Source organism: Esox lucius, chromosome 21, assembly GCF_011004845.1.
Source record: "Esox lucius isolate fEsoLuc1 chromosome 21, fEsoLuc1.pri, whole genome shotgun sequence".
In the NCBI taxonomy this organism is placed as follows: Eukaryota; Metazoa; Chordata; class Actinopteri; order Esociformes; family Esocidae; genus Esox; species Esox lucius.
This window is the reverse complement of record NC_047589.1, coordinates 30,526,628-30,549,055: the sequence shown is the minus strand read 5'-3', so window position 1 is coordinate 30,549,055 and position 22,428 is coordinate 30,526,628. Positions and strand designations below refer to the sequence as shown.

Here is a 22,428-nt window from a genome sequence, read left to right as displayed (position 1 = left end):
TCTTGCCCGAGCTTCTCCATGCCCACCGTTCATGCATCCAAAAATGTCACAAGTTCAGACCTGGATTAATTTTTTATGAGCATGTAAACATGCAATGGGAGACTTGAAATAGGAGGATATACACTGTTTTCTCTGTACGGGCATGAGCGTGTGTTAGAAGTGGGAGATGATTTGCCAAATCCTTGAGCGAGGACACAGCAGTGTTTCCTTTTTATTGTAATAAAAGTGTCGGCCCACTGGAAAAACGATGTAAGGGAAAATATAAATGAAACAAAATTACTATTTAAATAATACCAGTTAAAGAATATTACAAGGTGGAGCAAAATGAGAAATGATTAGAGCTTCAGTAAGTTCATGTAGAGAACATGCATAATATTGTTATTGCTAATTAGCTTTAGAGAGGGATTTTGTTATAATTCCAACCACACTGTAATTTCCACCCCCCACTGTAATGTACAAGGGATACTTTTTGTAGAAAAACTATTCAGTTCCTCTGTGAATGTGTTGTATGAAAGATATAACGTGAAACCACAGGGCCTTGTTTGCTAAATCCAGCATAACTATATTTTCTGCCCCCACTTCAACCCCCAATGCAAGACACAGTATTGTACATGGAATTCATATTGCTTCATTAGTTAGTAGCTAGTTGCTTTCATTAAGAGTCTGGGAGGCGAATGTTAGAGAATGTTTAATTGAGGGGGAGTAGTTAGATTATTATTAGGGAATGTTAGAGTACTGTCAAATAACGTTAAGAAAAGTCAAGTTGACAAGCAAGAGAGACTGGTGTACAGGGAGGGCACTGTAGCATTTCACTCATCAAGCCTTCTGTGTCGTTGATGCTGGCGTGTCGGCCCACAACACCCCCCCCCAACGCACCCACCCAACCACTGGTATTAAAGTGCTGACGGAATTACCCACAGTAAAATGTTTGTAAATCCAATAGGAAGAGAAAGCAAGAGAAAGCAAAGAAAAGTGAGGGGAAGAGAGGGAAAAATGAAGAAAGAGGAAGAGAGGGACCACACAAGGCTAATCAGATTGTATAGATTTTCTGGACTAAAGGGCTGATCTGGTCTTTGTCCTCCCAAACGCCTGGAGGAATAGGGGGCTGTGTGGGGCTGCATGAAGTATTGGAGGTCATGTCACATATTGAATGTCTACACAGCCTGAACCCATTCTGGTGCCGACCTTTAACGAGAGCCGGTCAATGCCAAATTAAATTGCAATTGATTGGTTGGTTTTAAATCAACTGGGAGGGTGCGCGAAGGAGAGATGCTGTAATATATTAATATCAGTGGTCTGGACACAGGACGGTAAAGGGATGACAACTGATTACCCAGAATGGTTTAGGGATGACAGCAGGTGAGATAAGATGGTTGACAGCCATAATCGGCATGTTGTGGGGACGATAGCCTCTTAAACCAGGCCTCAAATGTCGCTAAGGAATACCTATTGGATGTTTGTTGCAAAAGGGTGGGAAAAACATTTTTGACAGACCTCCTTGCTTGGGCTAACATTTTCCCAGTCAAAGGCATTGCTTGGGAGGGGCTTATACAGGTGCTCACGAGAATAATGGCTTCAGTGCAACAGCAGCTAGCTAAGTGAAGATGGCAGCAAAATTGCTAAAGTTCAAAGTTTATTTTCAAATGCACTGCATAACACAGCATACTACAGGACTGGTAACATTGAATGATGGGTTTTCTAAAGCGGTATGCGGCTCCTGTCACAATCTTCTGCTATAATATAAAAGGTGATTACCCAGAAAGGTATAGAGATGACAACTGATTACCCAGAATGGTATAGAGATGACAACTGATTACCCAGAATGGTATAGAGATGACAACTGATTACCCAGAAAGGTATAGAGATGACAACTGATTACCCAGAATGGTATAGAGATGACAACTGATTACCCAGAATGGTATAGAGATGACAACTGATTACCCAGAATGGTATAGAGATGACAACTGATTACCCAGAATGGTATAGAGATGACAACTGATTACCCAGAATGGTATAGAGATGACAACTGATTACCCAGAATGGTATAGAGATGACAACTGATTACCCAGAATGGTATAGAGATGACAATGGATGTCATAGGACGGCACAGGGGTGACAACTGGCAGCACGAGATGATACAGGGATGACAGTCAATAACAGGTAAGAAGACAGCATATAACAGGATGGTGCAGGAATGATAACAATCTATACAAGTTGCACAGCAGGGTCAAAGTGCAGATTTTAGCTCTATTTAAAGGATGAATCTAGTGTGATGGATCCATCCAACTGTGTGATGGATGCAGGGATAGCAGTGATGATGACAATAATCTGTGTGATGGATGCAGGGATAGCAGTGCTGATGACAATAATCTGTGTGATGGATCCAGGGATAGCAGTGATGATGACAATAATCTGTGTGATGGATCCAGGGATAGCAGTGATAATCTTCCATAAAGATACCGTCCAACAATTACCTCAACTAGTTAACAAACTGAGGCAAATCGTATATATTCGTTATTCCCTTTCAACCAAACACTGTTCCATACTTATTGGCAGTTGCCTAACCTTTTATTCCCAAGAGTCCAGAAGCTTTGCAGTGGAAAAGCATGGAACAACATTACCAGTCAGTGACTTTATCTTTAAATATATACATATATATTTTTCCCATATAGTTTAATCCCCCAGCCATAAATCTGAGGCACATCTAAAGAGCCCAAGAAAGACCATAACTGGACCATCCTGACTTTCCAGTGTGCATTTAATTGAGACCTGATGGAAAACTGGGCCTGTTCAAAGAGAATAGACAGAAATAGTATTGGGCTGGGCCTCGGTTTCAAACCACATTTTCCTTCCTAAAAATGTCCGGGACTTCAGGGATGAAGACAGATGTGACAAAAAAAAAAATAATCCAAAAGACCATCCCACAGATGCACTTTGAATAATTCATATCTGCCCTCAATTTACTGTTAAATATGCAGTCACTCCAAATCCTTCACCATCAGGGCAGGCCACGCACCACTGCACTACACTTCAACACTTTTCCCATATTTCCAGAGGACGTATTTAGATGAAGATTCAGGTTGGTTTTAGGTGGGGTCTGTTAGACCAATAAAGAGCAAGATGAACATCTGGATTTAGAGGGTGGATTCATACTCTAATTTCCAGACAGTTTGGCTGGTCTGTCCTACACTCATCCATGTTCCTCTTTATTGAAAACCAGGGGCCTCATGTATTAATTGTGCGTACGCAAAAATATGCGCGTAAACCATGCGTACACAAGTTTTGATGCAAAGTATGGTATTTATCAGTTTTAAACATGATGGGAAAGTGTGTCTCTCTCTACACAAATCTCAACACATTCGTATGCACAGCCTAGCGGTTGAATTAAACCATGCTATTTTGGAAAAGCTGGTAGAAAAATGTCAACTGAAACTCACAAGAAAAATCATATCAATACACATGAATAGCCTACAAGAATGTGCCAACTGTTTCCTGCAACAACATAGGCCCATAGGCATGTTTGAAAACCTACAGCCTGTAGCTGATCCAAAAACTGTTAGGACTAATAGGTTGTAAACTGTTAGTCCTTTCAATGGGCATATCCATGCGGACTGAAAACAATATGAAACAATAGACTGTAAGCAAACGTGTTAAGGCTATAGCTCATTCAAAAACACAAATAACCTATACTAAGACAATGTGTGTAAAAAAGAAAGTATTCATTCGACATTGTATATTTTACCGCACACTACAATATGCCAGTATAATTAAGGATGCCTAGTTTAACAACTAGTAGAGGTTATTGGCGTTTTTGAATGAGCAATAACCTTAACACAATGACTTTGTAATTCGACAAAATTTACAATATGCATCAGTAATTACTTCTATTTAAAATTCTCATAGAATGAAAATGAACAGAACATAAAATAGGTAAGCTTATTCACCACAAATAACAGAAAACAGCCAATAGGCCTACTCAAAAAACAAGAAACCAAGCAAGCCTAGTTCAGCCGGCCCGCAATAGTGTGTTACCATCTCGAGGTTCGAACCCGGGTCGCCCACGTGAAAGGCTGCATTGCTAACCGCAACACCACAGGTGATAGTATAGCCTCGTCGCTATCCTGAACAAATCCTCTTTTGCCACTGGCCGTTTTAATAGTTGATTAGTCATTCGTGAATGACGAGGATACAGTAAAACTGACTAACATTTCTTACTAAGTTTACCTCTACTGCAAATTGCGGCTATGTATGGCGTTTGCCACTGGCCGTTTTAACAGCGTATTAGCCAGTAATAAGCTTTACCGGTATCTACTAACTTACTAGAACAGTCATAAGAACTTAGCAATTGCAAGTTCGTATTTTTTTTCTTTCATGGCAAAACAAAAGAAAAAAAAATATTTCATTTGTGAATGACATTTATACAATAACTACCAATAAAGGCGACGATAACTAACTTTTTATCTAGTGAAAAGACGAGAGAATCGTGGAATCTACCAGAAATAATTAATAAATGTTGTTGCTCTCAATAGATTAAAATGTAGGTCTTCCATATGAGAGACACTGTCGTTAACAACTACGCCACGGCATTACACGTTTCAGCAGTCGCTAGACTCCATTGAGGACTGTGTTAAATTGGCTTACATGTATCTACTAACTTCCTAGGAATAATCGACATTAATGGCTGTGTGTTGAGTTATTTTGATGGGACAGCAAATGTACACTGTTATACAAGCTGTACACTCAATACTTGACATTTTAGCCAAGTGTCATTTCTTCAGTGTTGTCACATGAAAAGATATAAACAAATATTAGCATAAATGTGAGGGGTGTACTCACTTTTGTGAGACACTGTACAGTGGGGCAAAAAGGTATTTAGTCAGCCACCAATTGTGCAAGTTCTCCCAATTAAAAAGATGAGAGGCCTATCATTTTCATCATAGGTACACTTCAACATTGAGAGACAAAATTAGGAAAAAATAATCACATTGTAGGATTTTTTTATGAATTTATAGGTAAATTCCTCAGTAAAATAAGTAAAAAACAAGCAACATTTCTGGCTCTCACTGACCTGTAACTTCTTAAGAGGCTCCTCTGTCCTGCACTCGTTACCTATATTAATGGCACCTGTTTCAACTTGTTATCAGTATAAAAGACACCTGTCCACAACCTCAAACAGTCACACACCAAACTCCACTATGGCCAAGACCAAAGAGCAGTCAAAGGACACCAGAAACAAAATTGTAGACCTGCACCAGGCTGGGAAGACTGAATCTGCAATAGGTAAGCAGCTTGGTGTGAAGAAATTAACTGTGGGAGCAATTATAAGAAAATGGAAGATCCGGGGCCCCACGCAAGATCTCACCCCGTGGGGTCAAAATGATCACAAGAACAGTGAGCAAAAATCCCAGAACCACACAGGGGGACCTAGTGAATGACCTGCAGAGAGCTGGGACCAAAGCAACAAAGGCTACCATCAGCAACACACTACGCCGCCAGGGACTCAAATCCTGCAGGGCCAGACGTGTCCCCCTGCTTAAGCCAGTACATGTCCAGGCCCGTCAGAGGTTTGCTAGAGAACATTTGGATGGGGCAGAAGAGGATTGGGAGAATGTCATATGGTCAGATGAAACCAAAATAGAACTTTTTGGTAAAAACTCAACACGTCGTGTTTGGAGGAGAAAGAATGCTGAGTTGCATCCAAAAAAAAAAAAACTACTGTGAAGCATGGGGGTGGAAACCTCATGTTTTGGGGCTGTTTTTCTGCAAAGGGACCAGGACAACTGATCCGTGTAAAGGAAAGAATGAATGGGGCCATGTATCGAGAGATTTTGAGTGAAAACCTCCTTCCATCAGCAAGGGCACTGAAGATGAAACGTGGCTGGGTTTTTCAGCATGACAATGATCCCAAACACACCGCCCGGGCAACGAAGGAGTGGCTTCGTAAGAAGAGTGGCCTAGCCAGTCACCAGATCTCAACCCCATAGAAAATCTTTGGAGGGAGTTGAAAGTCTGTGTTGCCCAGCGACAGCCCCAAAACATCACTGCTCTAGAGGAGATCTGCATGGAGGAATGGGCCAAAATACCAGCAGTGTGTGAAAACCTTGTGAAGACTTACAGAAAACGTTTGACCTCTGTCATTGCCAACAAAGGGTATATAAAAAAGTATTGAGATTAACTTTTGTTATTGGGAGAGAACAAAAACGTATTTTCCACCATAATTTACCAATAAATTCATAAAAAATCCTAAAATGTGATTTTCTGGATTTTTTCTCACACTTTGTCTCTCATAGTTGAAGTGTACCTATGCTGAAAATTACAGGCCTCTCTCATATTTTTAAGTGTGAGAACTTGCACAATTGGTGGCTGACTAAATACTTTTTTACCCCACTGTATATTTCACATTACGGTAAAAAATTATTGCCATTTTGTTCTGACCGGTCTCCATCTACTGAAATTACATAGTCAATAGGGATAATTTGGCTACCTTATATGGGTAATTGAATACTCTCATTTGGCAGAGATCTTACGCTTGTTCACATACACAGAAGTATAGTACTGCTCTGATTTATCAACGGAAGCATATGTATTGATAAGTTGGATAAATCCCAATAATTCTGTATGCATTCAAATCGTAGCTTTTCCAAGTACGCCAGAATTTAGTAAGAAATGTACGCATGTTTGATACGAGCCCCCGGGTCTGGTATTCTCAAAATATCTAGGAGAAGTAGTGCTGGTCTAGGGTCAGATGCTAACCTGTACACACCACCTCCTTCATTATGATTTAAAAGAAGAAATGCCCTCTACACTGGACTTAATAAATCATTCCTAAATCGACTTCAACTGGTACAAAATGCAGCTGCACGTCTCCTCTCAAACATCTCCAAACGCTCACACATCACCCCAGTCCTCTGCTCACTCCATTGGCTTCCGGTGCGGTTTAGGGTGGAGTACAAGGTCCTGCTGTTTGTATTCAAGGCCATCAATGGACTGGCCCCGGCCTACCTCACCGAATTAGTAACGGTCTACCAACCTGCTAGAGCTCTCCGCTCCTCTGAACACACCTCTCTGGTCATTCCCAAATTCAAATACAAAAAGTTTGGAGGCCGATCATTTGCAGTTCAGGGCCCAACTCTGTGGAACGCTTTACCACCATCCCTGCGTAACATTACCGTGTTCAGTGTTTTTAAAGCGCAGTTGAAAACACATCTGTTCAGACAGGCTTTTAACACGTAATCTCTGACTCGTCTGCTCATTTTATATATTTTATGTGTATGTATGTGTATGTGTGTGTATATGCGTATGCGGGTGTATGTGTATATATATATGTACATATACATTTTTCTTCATTTATCTTATATTTTTATATGTTTTAATATTTTTTATATTCTGTCTACTGAAGCTTTTAATGGAAAGCGCCTTGTGCACCTTTTGGCTGTTGTAAGGCGCTTTACAAATAAAATTTGATTGATTGATTGATTGAAGAAATGAATCATAGATCAACACTAAACCTAAACTCCAGTCCTGCTGTGTTCTGCTCTTCCTTTGTAAACGTTCAGGCATGAGCGTGAATAGGTGAAAGCCCAGACCTACGATACTTCCAGACAGACAGACAGACAGACAGACAACACTGGAGGGTTAGGTTGGCCTACATAGCTCTGGGGTCAGTGAAACATCCCAGGCAGTAAAACACACATTTGAGCGTATGGAGACTGTCGACACTAATCATGCTAGCTGCTAGCTCCTCTACTAGTCCTTACTAATACACATTTTAATGTAGGCTATAAAATTGATTAAAATGCAGATTAATTCCAGCAGCATATATTTCATTAAATAAATTATTTATCACACTGAGGCAGAGATAATCTGTCAGGCAGAAAGTGGGCAGCTCTTAAATGGGTGGATGTTGTGTGGGTGGAGAAGTTGGCTGAAAGCTGACAGTGCAAGGGGTAGAAGATGTGTTCTTATGATACCTTACCAGTCAATTTCAGTCTGAGAAATGTTATTTCTCATTAAATTCTCTGAACATTCCTACAGAACAAGCCTTGACCAATCTTCCTGTCTTTCCTATCCACCCGAAACAAACATCAGAATATTTCATCCTCCAAACATCTCACACAGACTCCCACACAGACAAACTTTAGCAGATGTGTCAACTCTTCAGCATCGAAGAGATTCACAAAGATTCATACAGTATCAGGGCTGATCTAGAATCACATTCTCCGGTCAATTACTTTATATTAATTTGGTAAGGGAAAACAACCTCAAAATCAGCATGCATACTTTGACATGCTTTTGAAATAGGGATTTGTTCTTCTGCTAGCCAAGAATAACCCCTAAGGCCACAAATCAGGTGGAAGATAGGTCCTTGTCAAGCCCTGCCCTTCCCTCGATCATTTCCTCTAAACCCACCAATCCCTGTAGTACCAGTGACTGAGGGTGGAAGGGATATTACAAAGCTTTAGTTCCTACCTATAGTACCAGGGTCTCATGGTTGAAAGGACATCAAGTTATAGTTCCTACCTGTAGTACGAGGGGCTCAGGGTTGAAGGCTAGAGTCATCAATAGCTGCATTCTCTCTGTGTCCTTCAAGTTCTTCAACAGGAAGCTGCCAGAGTCTTTGGTCTCTGCATAGCGGCGCACCACCCTGTCTAGTAACCTCTGGGATGGGCAGTGCACCAAATCTGACCAGCCTTCTACCACCTCAGGGGTCAAGAGTCGGACATCCCCGTTCAGTCTGGAGAACTCAGTCTTGTACATGGCCTGGATGAGATCGCAGCGTGGCCGGCCCGTTGCCCTCTTGCAAATCTTCTGGTCTATGTCCGCCAGCTCCTGGTTGGAACCGAGCCGCTTGAGAACCACGCGCCTCGTCCCCTCCCTTGGCTCGCCATACTGGGCGAAGTAGACGTTCTTGACGTTGAAGACATCCAGGAAGCGCAGGCGCCCCCACGTCTCGAAGGACACCTGCCCGTTCATAAACTTTCTGCACCAGCTGGTCCCGAAGCAGGCAGGGCACTTGTTGAGGTTGATAAAGCGACGGTCCATCAGTTCATTCTTCTGGAAGGAGGCAAACAGGTTGTGGGTGTTCATCAGCAGGATGACGAACAGGCCGACAACCAAAAGGAGCTTCAGACAGCGAAAGAGGCGACCCAGCTTCAGAGGCAGGAAACGAAGCATTGTGGGGCAGGATGGGGAGGTTAAGGGTCACAGGTCAGGGGAATTCAAAGGGGGTGTTGAGGGCAATGATGGCGTGGGGGGAATCCAAGCCTCAGTGCCTCTCAGTCATGATATTGTGGGGCATTTTCTTCTAGACGGCCTGACAGGGGCAAGGCTGGCTTAACAGCCCAATGCCAACCTCTGGCACAGGCCTGTAAGTCATGTTCTCCGTGTCGGTGTGGAACCAGGAATGTCAACAGGAGAGCCTGCAACCTAGCAGAGAGAGGAGAAGAAAACATCAAACCAGACCTCAGCAACAAACAAAAAACATCCACAGTTTACACATGGAATTTTGGTTAATGGATAAGTGTAACCTAGGAGAAAAAAAATGTCGACCTCAGGGTATTCATATTCAAGCTCTTTATGCCAACATTATTTACCTGATTTAAGAGGTCAATTTTGTGGAATATGAAATTGCCCCAATGAAGTGTGACCCAAAAACTGTTATAGCCCTTAATTAGCATTGAACTGTCAGAGATTACAGAAAATAAACACCCGCTCTGGTGCTGGTGCACAGTAACGACCTCTACAGGCCATAGATGGTAACGACCTCTACAGGCCATAGATGGTAACGACCTCTACAGGCCATAGATGGTAACGACCTCTACAGGCCATCGATGGTAACAACCTCTACAGGCCATCGATGGTAACAACCTCTACAGGCCATCGATGGTATAGACCTCTACAGGCCATCGATGGTAACGACCTCTACAGGCCATAGATGGTAACGACCTCTACAGGCCATAGATGGTAACGACCTCTACAGGCCATAGATGGTAACGACCTCTACAGGCCATAGATGGTAACGACCTCTACAGGCCATAGATAGTAATGTCCTCTACAGGCCATGTCAGCACATCTTCAGGTAATCAAGGAATCTGTGCTCTTAGCCAAGCAGGAAACCAAAAGGCAGGAGTTTGCTGCCAGGGGTTCTGATATAAAAAAAGTTCTGGAAAATCTAAAATCAAAAGAAATCACATTCTCTCAGCAGCCTACAGCACTCACATTTGAGAACACTGTCAACACTGACAAAGCTAGTACAATTGAACTTAACTAACACTGTCAGGGCAGCTACCATTTCCCGATTGAAAGTGATTGAAACTGTTAAATGCCTACCTAAATCCTGCCCTGCCCGTCTAAATATGTGTGAATGCCTAGTCCACAAACCTATGCAAAACTGGAGGATTGAAGCAAAATAAAAAAAATAAAGCAGCATTCCAGCAGGCGATACCCTATCTTCTGAGCATCCTATATCAGACACGTGAAATATTTTCACGCTTCTATACCAGATTTAAAGCGTTTAGACCAGTGCTGGTTTGCAACCTAATACCCAAATATTTTAACCTAAACTCCGGGAAACCCATCACACTATGTGATTATATTATAAAAATCACTAATCTGTATGATGGTCGATGATGACAGTGTAACGGCTTGCTCCCAGTGTTTTATTAAAAACTGCAGTGCATATGTTTATTAACAGGTGAGTCATCCTCAAGTTTATTCATGCTTAAGGCATCCTCTGTCAAAAGGCTGCGCTCATTGAATCTGTACAGTCAAGGTTTTACTCAATTATGGGTCAATCACAAAGGAATTCTGCTTCACTGTGTACTCTGTTCAAGGCACGCTAGCATTCCAACTGGCTTGTTTGTCGGATTCTTTCCAACGTGTTAAACTGTTCCTTTATTTCTCCTTATTTGGTTGAATCGAACTGTCCGGAGAGCCCTGCTGATAACAGCTTAACCTTTGATCACCTGAGTTAACCTGCTTGGCTTTAATGCAGCTTTGATGTAGACGGTGCATGATGGTGCATTCTCGCAGACGTATCGAAAAAGACTCGAGATGCTAGGTTATTTTGTTGTGCAAACCTGCAGATCTACGATAGCGTGAGACGCCACCTTCCAAGGCATATCACCTTGACTATGCTGGGTGTAAATTCAAACTCTATGGAAATTATTATGCAAACTATGATAAGCCTATCTAGCGCTCTTATTCTCTCTCGCACAATGTAAACAAGCCTTTTGAAGGAGGTGGGTGTCTCTGAGGTAACAGCAAGAAAACTAAGAGAGAAACACAGCCGTGTAGAATGAATATTCTATGTGTTAGTTGGGTTTAGGTGGTGAGCCAGCCAAGCAGAGCCTGGGGGATTGATAAGAACTTAGCATCGGGGAGAGAAAGAACAGCCCTGGTTTAACACAGCCATAACCTCCATTACAACGTCCTCTAACAAAGGCACTACACAAACCGCCTGCCTGGGTTCTAGATAGAAGCATGTTGGAACAGCAGTGCCCAATCTACTCAATAGCAGTAGCATTTAAGAAGTGGCTTTGACCCTGTGAATAACAGCTCATTAAGACATGGCTATCGGCACTGCCGCTGACTTAAATGGGGAATGCCTAACCAGGAGGTCAGGAGGTAGCAGCAAGCATGATTAGTATGAGTCGATGGCTTTTGCCCACAGAGATGGAAAAAGGTCTCATTTATATATCCCTGCCATTGAAGCATCTGTGCCAACACCACATACGTCAACTCTGCTTAAGTCATCCATTTCCACATCATTAACGGGCTTATCCCTCCTCATGGCCTGTTTTGACTTACCTGATGACCCGGTTGATCTCAGGAGGGGTCAGCCAATTAGCAACCGGCTCAACAAGAGGGATCAGCCAATGAAGTTGGAAGTCACGTCCATTTGACTAAATTTAAATGACAGACGCCTCCAATGGCCATGTCCTGGACTGGTCAGGGAGCAGGAAGTGGCACGGGTCAGGGAGCAGGAAGTAGCACGGTTCAGGGAGCAGGAAGTGGCACGAGTCAGGGAGCAGGAAGTGGCACGGGAGAGGATGCAGGAAGTGGCACGGGGGCAGGAAGCAGGAAGTGGCACGGGGGCAGGAAGCAGGAAGTGGCACGGGGCAGATAACAGCGGCCAATAGAGACAGTGGCTGGCAATAATCCAGCGAGAAACTCCCAGACATATGGATCAACACACCAGCCAGCCTCCTCGTCTTCTCGTCTTCCTAGCTAAAAATACATCAGAATTACTGATTTAAAAGATTATGCATCCATCTAGCAGCACCTGTTCACCTTCCTTCACTCCAGGCACTGTACGGTCTGATGGGGTTAAACTCAACCCACAGAGAAAGAATCTTGCAGAAGTATGATGCATTTGTTCAGTGCCAGTTCCTACTGCAGAATTACATTTTATAAAACAAACAAATTGGATTACTCCAAATCCAAGATGCAGGTGAGACGTCTTTGGTCAATCAGAACCTTGGCCAAAGTACACAGAAAACATAACTGTCTCTGAACAAGGGGGACATAGGAAGATTTAACATGAGGTGGAAAACCTTGTACCGAAACTTCACATTCATATTCTGCAGACACAGAGGACAAGACGACGATACGAGGGAGAATGAGATAAAGAATGAGGAGGGAGAATGAGAGAAAGAATGAGAGGAAGAATGAGAGGAAGAATGAGAAAGCCAATGGTGGATAAGCAGAAGCTGCCTTCCAGAAGAGAAAGAGTGAGAGGAGCTGATTGCTGTGGAGGAACAATTGAACATCCCTACACACGATATGATCTCTATTCAAGTACCATTTAGCATAAGACACGGAGCACCACGAGGCGGGGAAGGATCCAACAGGCCAGGCCCAGATCAGGAGAGGAGAGCTGGGTTCACTGAGGAGAATTAAGGAGGTAAGAGACAGGCTAATCAGTAGGAGGGCTACGCTCTAACCTCTGGGCCAGACTAAGACAAAGGAGGGTTAACCTCAGAACTCTGGGTGAGGATAGGAGGAAGGAGTTGTTGGGGTCGCAGGTAGCCTCACGGTACAGTATTTGACCAGTACCCAAAAGCTTGCTTGGTATGTTTAGTTATTATGAGGAAGACAACTTTGAATGGTATCAGCTTGGTTCTCCATAGAAAGCGTTGCTTTACAAAAAGAACAGCTTTCTTGTTTCAGGAAATGATCAATGACCCCTTAAAAACCTTCAACATCTCACATGGCTAACTCCCACAAAGACAGATCTCCAGGATTTTTGTGTCTAGAGAATCTATTCAGTCAGGCAATGCCCACATAATTCGAACATATTTTACAAGGTAAAAACGACATAATTACAAATGAATACTGCCATGGGGAAGGCCTATTCAAATCCTGAATTTACACTTCACATATACTTTTTAGTATACATTTCTTGGGGAGTTTTGTTCAATGGGCTATTACAACGAAATAAAATGTAGATCATTGAAAATGACAATTATCTTAAGCGCTTAAAAAGTGCTATTTGCCAATGTCTGTATGAACAAACTGCCAATGTGTGAACAGACTACTGCCTCAGCACAAATAAGTGACAAGATCATTGATAACGAAATGAGGCAATGTGCTCTTCCTGTCTGAACCTAATGTCAGCCAATGGGTACTAATTGGGGCAACTTCATATAGTGCTACCAGGTCTTCTACATAAACAACCATTGCCATCAACGTCTTCACTGACTTATCAATATTTAAAGTACACTTGTCTCTAGGATGGCTTACCCCTGACATCAGTCTCCACAGAATAAGAAAAAATGGCTTTTGGTTTCCTTAAACAACATTCAATAATTTACAAAACTCTTTAGAAGTTTGTACCTTTGTGCATTTCAAGAAGCTTATTGAGCCCCTTTCTAATTAGCAATCCTGATTTTTATTGTATCAGTGTATGACTGTATATATTGTTGTAAACAGGCCAGAGCATGACTTCCTGCACACCAAAGAACAGCGGAGTAAGAAAATGCTCTGCCGGGCCAGCAACTGGCTCTGACGCCATACTGCCGGGCCAGTGACTGGCTCTGACGTGATAAAGCCGGACTAGCGCAACGGCCAACTGAGAAGATAGCCAATGGGCGGAATAATCTATGCGGAAAACCGGTATTATGGCACTGACCTTCAACGCTAATTACCAAAACGTCACACAACTTATATAATATGTAATAAGTCCCTCCTCTATTATCTGTATATGAAAATATTTAAATAAAGAGGTAGAACATAAGAGGGAGACATGGTAGATTGTCTCCAGTTTACTCCTGACCCCTGACCTTTAGAAGGATTAAGTCTATTTGAACCTAGAAGGATGATTTAAATTGACTGTGAATGGCATTTACATTCAACCATGAAAAACACAAGTAAAAAGGTCAATACATATTTAACAACAGCAGGGCAAGCTTTGAAGCTAGAATTCCTTTTTCAGTTAAGAACTAAGCCTAATAGATTTATTGTTTCAGTGAAAAACAAGGCAGCTATTAATTTAGCCTCAATGCGTTTTAGACCTATTTCTATTTATGAAATCTCAGTGATAGGACTCTGCATTTTTTAGTATTAATGTACTGACCGGTAAAGTTAAATGTTGCTTCCCTCGAATGTTCAGGAAACATTATGGTTAATCACAGACTTGGTTGATGTGAGTGCTTGACTGAACCCAGAAATGGTGTTTTGTAATGCAAATGTGTTCTGTATCACTGGCAGTGAAACTCAAACCAATGTTCTCATTTGGACTAACCTCACCCTGCCCACAGAACTTGTGTTTTGAATTAGGTGCTTATAGGCCCCAAAGTGTCTGCCCTCTCCCAGCAGAAGGGCTGGAATCAGGCTGGCCAGTGACTGAGGAGGGGGGAGAGCAAAAAGGAACCAACTAACTCAAGAAAAATCTACAACAATCGGTAGAACCAATTCACAAATGATACCAACTCATTGTCAATAAGATGTTTAATCATTTACATTTGAGAACTGTTGACATGTTACTGGTTAAATATACCATACTTGTGCGCAAACATTCAGTAAAACAAAGATATCATTAACATTTTATTAAAACAAATGATGCATCTGTGTTGGGCTGATATACATGCGCTATATTCCCACTTTAAAAGTGTTCACTGGTCTGTCTGTTTCCATTGACTTGTAGTCTCCTCAAACTCTCTTTAGGCACCCGTAGTGCTATTCCCCACTTCCCTAAACCCCCCTGGACTAGAAGGTACTATTCTGGTCTTGTTTGGTAAAGGAAGAAGAGGACAAAGTTGTGTAATTATTAAAATTTCATCTTCTAAACGTTACATGCAGGATTCTCCGTTAAACGAGACAGGTCATTCACAAGAGCTGTCGCTCAGCAATTAACCTTAACTGCTCCAAAGTTGCCATTAATATCGGCTTATCTCTGGCCACGAGCCCGCTTTTCAAGGATGTCTCAGGGTGAGTGGCCATGCAAAAACACGATAAATTCACAAAAACCAAGTGAATTCACACAAAAAAGCATTGAATTCACACACACACAAAACACACTGTACATGTGAAATTAGCACATAACTAATTCCCATTATAAACATGCACCAGGAGAAGGCAGCGCTATGTAGACTACTGCCTTCAGCTGGAACTCCTGCTACTGCTGGACCAAGGAGCATTGATCATGTTCCACAGTGCCTGCTAAGGTGAGTAAAACAAAATGCACCAAATCATCCATGAATATGTATGACTAGAACTACCTAAACTTAAGGCATAAGTAATGAAGGTGAAATGTTTTAAGATAAATGACCTTTCATTTGTGTACTATATGAAATACTAAATCCTAAAATAACTTGACTCTGAAGCTTATAGTCCAAAACCAAATACCATATGTAAAAAATAAATAATAATAAATAAAGAGAAAATAATAAATATTTGACATATTGTCACTGAAAGTTGGGTTCAAATGATCAAATGATTTTAGGTAATCTGTCTATCAGAACTAATTACCTTCCTGTGTTGAGAAAAGAGAGGAAGGGGTAGGAGACAAGAGAATCAAAATGGCTTCCAGTCTAGAGAAACCAATGTTTTTGGTTAAGACAATATGAATGAACAGAAAACCAAGCGTTGTGTGAATAATGCCATGGTTGAGTAAGACCACAAGAGCAGTCAACCATTATGGCTAGCAGACTTCTCCCTTATGCCGTGAATATATTATACAACTTCTACAGACAACGGACGACAATGTGCTCAGGTAATGCCGTGAATATATTATACAACTTCTACAGACAACTGACTACAATTTGACTTTACCCCGGCAGTCACACTCCTGACCCCGGCAGTCACACTCCTGACCCCGGCAGTCACACTCCTGACCCCGGCAGTCACACTCCTGACCCCGGCAGTCACACTCCTGACCCCGGCAGTCACACTCCTGACCCCGGCAGTGAGGTTCACAACCTGATCACAAACAAAGATTTGTTGGAGGGCAAAACCCCAGACATCGGTTTATAATGTATGTCCGTCGACAGCCAAACATTTCCTTCCCTCTTAGGGCCAATCTGCTACCCAAAGGGCTCAGGTCAAAGTGTACTACCAAGGGGATTAGAAAGGGATTGGGACCCAGCCACTGTCCCTACCCGAGGGTAAACCGGGAGAATAAGGCAAAAGGGAATGTGCTTTATTCTTTTTCATTGGTCCGGTATGAGAGGGAATGAAGGACACAGGGAATCAAGGGTACAGATAAATTGCAACAAAGAACAAGAAAGAACATGAGAGAAGCATAGAAAAGCAGATAAAACAACATGAGTGAAAGAGAGAAATGGATGGAGATGGCCATGTCCTCCTCTGAATGAGAATGGATTTACTACTGCAGTCATTTTGAAGAGGTTCACAAAGCCCCATGGTCCCCGTCAGCCTGCCTCGCTTCAATCACATTGTGCTGCGAGACCCTGCAATGAAGAACTACAGTTGCCAAGGTTATTGACTGGGAGAGTCAATAATGTTTGATCACAAAAACATTCATCCACAGCCGAGAGTGAGACAGGAAGGACAGCAAGGGAGAGGAGATGCAGTCTATTCCGCCAGCCTCCCGGAGCCAAAGACAAAGATGAATGGACGGAGATGACAGGAACACACAATGTCTAATGGAAAATTGAGTCCTGCGAATGTAAACAAATTAGCAACTTCCCCATACAAACGCTCGTCCATTTGTCTATCGCGTCGACCCAAATTACAGCAGCTTTAATTGACACCGATGTGATCCAAACCAGTGCAGCCAGGCAGCAAAACCCAGGGATTCAGACAGGAAGTCATGCGATGATGTAACGCATGATGTTTCATGTCAATGTTTACAGACATTCGAAGGGACGCTATTCAGAGGACACTATTTCGAGGCCAGGTACAATTTCTACATTCAAGCAAAAGCTGTGTAAACAAACTTCATTGCTTGGATGGTCAGTCCTCACATCCGATATGGAGAGATTTACGAGACACGGAGGTGGCGGATGCTTCCTTAACGCTTGGTAACAATTTATTAAAGCCCTGTGAATCACGGCATTACAAGGCGACTCCTTTTTTCCTATTTCGTGACCACCACACCCCCCACAAGAAACATTTTGCGAGAGAAGCAGGGGCCAGTTAAGCCAACTGACAGAACTGAGTGGCCATCAGTGTCATCACAGGGAGAACAGAGCCTAGTCTGGATCCATGCAACCAATCAGTGTGCAGTCAGAGGTATCCTCAGTCAATAAGGATTAAGTGAGTATGTCATGAAGCAACACGCAGCTTCATTAATACGCCAACTAATTGAAGAAATGGGAAGATAATACGCATTGATCGCCCAGGAAATGCTGTGAAGAGAGGTGCTACATGCCTTTCATAACGACGTGTGATGAGATCAGGCTCGTCCTCGCACCCAGTCACAGTGAAGGGGCGATTTAAACAGTAACACCTACTAAACTGAACATTTCCACTGGGACCGTTTAAACATTTACCTACTCAGAGCTCCCCGTGGTGAGAGAGACAGTGCCAGACAGCGAGAGGGGGTGAGAGAGACAGAGAAAAAGGAGGAATAAAGCAAAAGAGGAATAAAGCAGAATGAACAAGGCAGCAGCAGAGAACTCATCAGTGTGCGTTATAGATGACTGGCCAGTTCACCCAGCAGCACAAAAAGCCCTCTGTAATGGTTTCCCTCTGTTGTGGAATAACTTCTGTTAGTTTACTGAGCTGGTAAGACTAATCTCATAAAAGGCTTATGAAATTCAAGACGCGAAATACAGCTATACATAGTAAAAAAAAAAAAAAAAAAAAATGATCCTATTTGCTTCCTGTGACACAGGAGTTTGTAGCAACTTTTTTTTTATCTGATCTGCGGGACTAACAGGCTGATCATTAGTAGTCACGCACTAACGCTGACATCAGCAACTGCAATTATTTTCTTCCGAAGCAAAACAATGATGATTCAAAGCTAGAGGTTCTGTCAGATTGGCGCCCGCATTCACACACAGACACAAACACGCAGAAATACTTACGAGATTAATACACAAAGCTTGTTTGCGATTGAATTCTAGGTTGGCTTTGTGGAATCCAGTTACGTTGTTCCAAGCGCCAAAAAACAGTGCCAAGAAATTCGAAACCATTTTGTAAACAAGGCTGTTTTTTTTCTTCTTCAATGGATCCACAGACAACCTCAAAACGTAGTTTTAATGTCACCGTAACTGTATCAACAGTCACATGTAATTTGCTTATACTTCAATATCAAATAGACTAGCGATTTCAGCCTAACTATTAATTCGGTAAAACTGATTAGACGACCTTTAATCTAGTCGGGATTAGGGTATTACTCACGTTGTGGAAGTGGCTGTTGGCACATGACGAAATTACATTAAATTTGTGTAGCCAATTAATGCCGCACTACAGTTAAAAGGAAAGCGGGAGTCAACGTGCCAGTACGACTGTACATAGAATGCTCGGTTGTTGTTCCAGGGTGCCTGCAAAAGTAATTGGTGGAGCATACTTCTTATTTCGTCACTCCGGGTCTAGTTTCAACTCCCCCTACTCGTCTTCAGACAGAATCCCGGCTGAAACTGGCAAATCTTACCTATACCAGGAATCGTACTGTACAAGATGTTGAGGATATAAACATAGACATGTAATACTGTCCTTTTCACAGTGGTTTAGTCAAATGCTTGTATCTGAAGTTTTTGTTAAAAAGAGTGTTTAAAACTGTGTAACTAACCTGTAACGTTTGACTTTATTTGTCTTCACTTGGCGGTCAATAAATGCTGGGTCTCTCTTAGCATTCAGTTTGGATAATTCTTCTGAATCCCAAGTTGCCAGATAGTGTGGGAAATGTTTGGCTATGAAAAAAACAACGTGTTCATTGAGATGTTTATTCCATGCACGATACAAATCCCTACCGAGGAAACTCGCACGACAAGCTTTCCATTCCAGTCTCGCATTAGAACTAGCTGCTAGCCTGCTAGCTAGTGAAATAAACAGTTGTGATGTCGGAGCTTAAATCTTCGTTTACAATATGTTTCAGATTTACCCTTTTCACCAATTGTAGTATCCGCGATGTTGCGCTATAGTATCCATATTTATTCCGTGTTCGTGTGATGATCCGTAAAGAATATTACATTCTGCAATCTCTGTAACGAGTTCCTTCGCCCGTCTGCAACATAGCTACAATAGATTCTGTTCCGACTTTTTCCAACACCGAAAGATTTGTATTTACGACAGTCTTCATTTATTTACGCCACTGGTTGCTAGGCGATATTATAATACTTTCGGTGTCCGCTGCAGCTCCGCCCCCACGCATAACTTGGTACGTATTTTCATGCTTAGCTGCTTTGAGTTGTTTAATAATTTGAACATTTCAAGGATGAAATCTTCCACCATTTAATTTTCAAGAATAATAAGTAGGGAAAAAACAGGAACATTTTAAATATATCCACATTGTTTCCATAGGTAATAAATGTACAGAAATTAGGAATAATGGTCTAGCGTTGAAGTCACTGATTTTAGTACATGAAGGTGAAGAACCCTAGTGTCCTGTCCCTGAGCCAGACACAGATAATTGCTCCCAGGTCATTTCTGTAGAGTGTTGGCATACTTACCAGGTAAAATAACGTCAATAAAAAATTGTACATCTAAATCACATACTGTGGCCAAGGCCAAGGATCTTAAAGGTCCATTAAACCAATTATTTTCTCTTGAAACTGTGAAAATAATAATAACGCCTTAATAATATGAAAGAGAGGGAACCGAGTTCACGTCTGTTTATGTGCAAGGGAACTTAAAACTCTTAAAACCAAGTGAAGTTTTTATGCTAACCTGTTCCTGTTTACCTGAACGGCTTTTAAAAAAAATCCTATAATCATGTAAATCTTTTTTATTATATATATATTTTCCTCACATTAAAGTGATGTATTAGACACAGTGATGATATACTAATAAAATGATTTCTAAAGGTGCAGTCACGGGTGATTAATCAATTATTGGTCTCCTGAATTATGTAAATGTAATTGGTTGATATCGCAGGCAGTCAAGCCTTGTATCTAGAACAGGTGTGATTACATGCTCAGAAAGGAGAGGGGAGTAGAAATACGCTATCTTTTAAGCTTGGTGTCAGATCAGATGGGTTGAGGGGCTTGACCTTGCAAAGTTGCCATGCTCAGTCTCACATGGCACCATCAGATCAATAATTTCATTTTCTGGATCGGGGAAAGTGGTGTGTTAGACGTCGCGCCTGATGTTCCTTTGGAGACCGATCCACAGGGCCCTGAACTGTGGCAATCATTCATGGCTTATCGATCCCAACACACACAGACAGACATATGACGAACCTACCCCTCCCAGGACGTCTTAAAGGCCCAGAAAGGGTCTAGATTAACTTAAAGACATGTTTTTTTTTATCTAAAAGTTATTTTTAATATCCTATTATTCAGTGGTTATAGTGCAAGCGTTAGTGGATGTGTAGAACATGAAGAGGTACATGGTACTGTAGGTATGGACCGGATTACATCATAGTATACATACCATATTTACCATGGGAGATTACAGTGGTCATATTTAAACATGAACCCACACAAACCAGGTTATTCTAGGTCTTCAGTTTTCTATCAACTGGCCATTTCATGACCTGTTGCCCTCAGTGACATACAGAAGGAACATATTCCTTGAGCTTCGGCTTCATAAAAAAAACGACCGTAATTGCAGAAAATGCTTTACTTTCCTCCAAGACTATATTTTACTGTCCATTATCTTAATACAGCAACTAGTTCATTAGTGATTTGTTGTATTAAGACAATACCCAACATTACACAATGACAACTGACACCTGAGGAAAGAACAGAGGTGGAATGTCTGTTATTCCACAGCTGATTCACTCATATAATCTTAAAGCAATACAGCACAAGGGCTGTGGTGCACGGTCGATATTTCACAGCAAAGGGGTGTTCTTTACTGTAAAACGCCCGAGGCGCGTTGATGCCATTATAGACAGACTACCAACACAATTACAACAGTGAAGAGTGATGTTTTTTGTCGTACCTGTAGTACATGATCTGACAGCCAGGTCTCCTACACAGTTGCAGCAAAGTAACATTGAGTTGAGCTGCATGGGGGCTGTTTTGGGTTCATTAAGGCCTTTCTCTGCTCGCAGCATTCCTTGACAGTGTGACGGCTGTGGAGGCATGTGGCCGTGTCCCAGAAGGACGCATAAAACTGGGCCAAAAACAGGAGAGGCAGAGTTGGACCGCATCCCAAATGATGAAGTGGCCATCCTGCAAAAATAGTAACATCTGTGGATCCAGGGGAATGCTTAGATATCCAGGCGATGAATGTTTAATTGGGTTCTATATGAGCTTCAGCCTAGTTCGATCCAAGTGCTTTGGGAGGTGGGATTATTCATGATATAGGCCTGGTACCAAACTCATTAGTGTGGAGTCATACCACAACACATGGTCAAATTTGTTTGTTTGTCGGATTCTCTCATGTCCTCTCATTTTAATTCAGCAGCACTGGTTATTATAGCTATTTAAATAGTCATGGTTTTCTTCTTTGCTCAATGTCTTCTAATGTGGAAGACAGGCTCTTGTTCTACACAGTGTGAAGTTCGCGTAGGATCAAGTGAGTCTCGTTACCCATTTTACAGTTCTCTTATCAGCTGGATCGGTTTTTTGCTGAATGCCGGACCGTAGGTCGTTTTTCAGAATAAGAGTCCCCTTCAGAAACATGCATACGGAATTAGCTAATCTCATTCAGTTTCTTTCTGATGTGCAAAAGAGTAATTATTGTTTTGTGTTTTTGCATTCCAATTTTATTTCTATTACATTAAAAACTCATTTTCAAATACAGTTAAGTTTAATTTAGGTTTCCAAATGTTGTTACTTTACATGCATTCATATTTATTAATGTATACTGTAACAGCTAGGCACTGCCTGTGACGTGCTGGCTGTTGCATTT

General features: G+C 41.9%; 1 protein-coding gene across 4 annotated transcripts in view; it reads right to left on the bottom strand.

Moving 5' to 3' along the window:
- The window catches only part of dipk2ab (divergent protein kinase domain 2Ab), a 42,165-nt gene extending 20,372 nt beyond the window's left edge, over positions 1 to 21,793 (bottom strand). Inside the window, exons 1-3 of one of the 4 annotated variants that reach the window (XM_029116402.2) lie at positions 19,511 to 19,668; positions 19,199 to 19,319; positions 8,521 to 9,426 (exon numbers count right to left, since the gene is read on the bottom strand). In XM_029116402.2, coding sequence (XP_028972235.1) covers positions 8,521 to 9,174 — 654 coding nt within the window. In that variant the 5' untranslated portion in view covers positions 9,175 to 9,426; positions 19,199 to 19,319; positions 19,511 to 19,668. Of the gene's footprint in view, positions 1 to 8,520; positions 9,427 to 18,491; positions 18,590 to 19,198; positions 19,320 to 19,510; positions 19,669 to 21,513 lie in introns of those variants that run through there. The other 3 variants (XM_029116405.2, XM_029116403.2, XM_029116404.2) reach the window with 3 other exon arrangements.
- Positions 21,794 to 22,428: the final 635 nt, after the last annotated feature.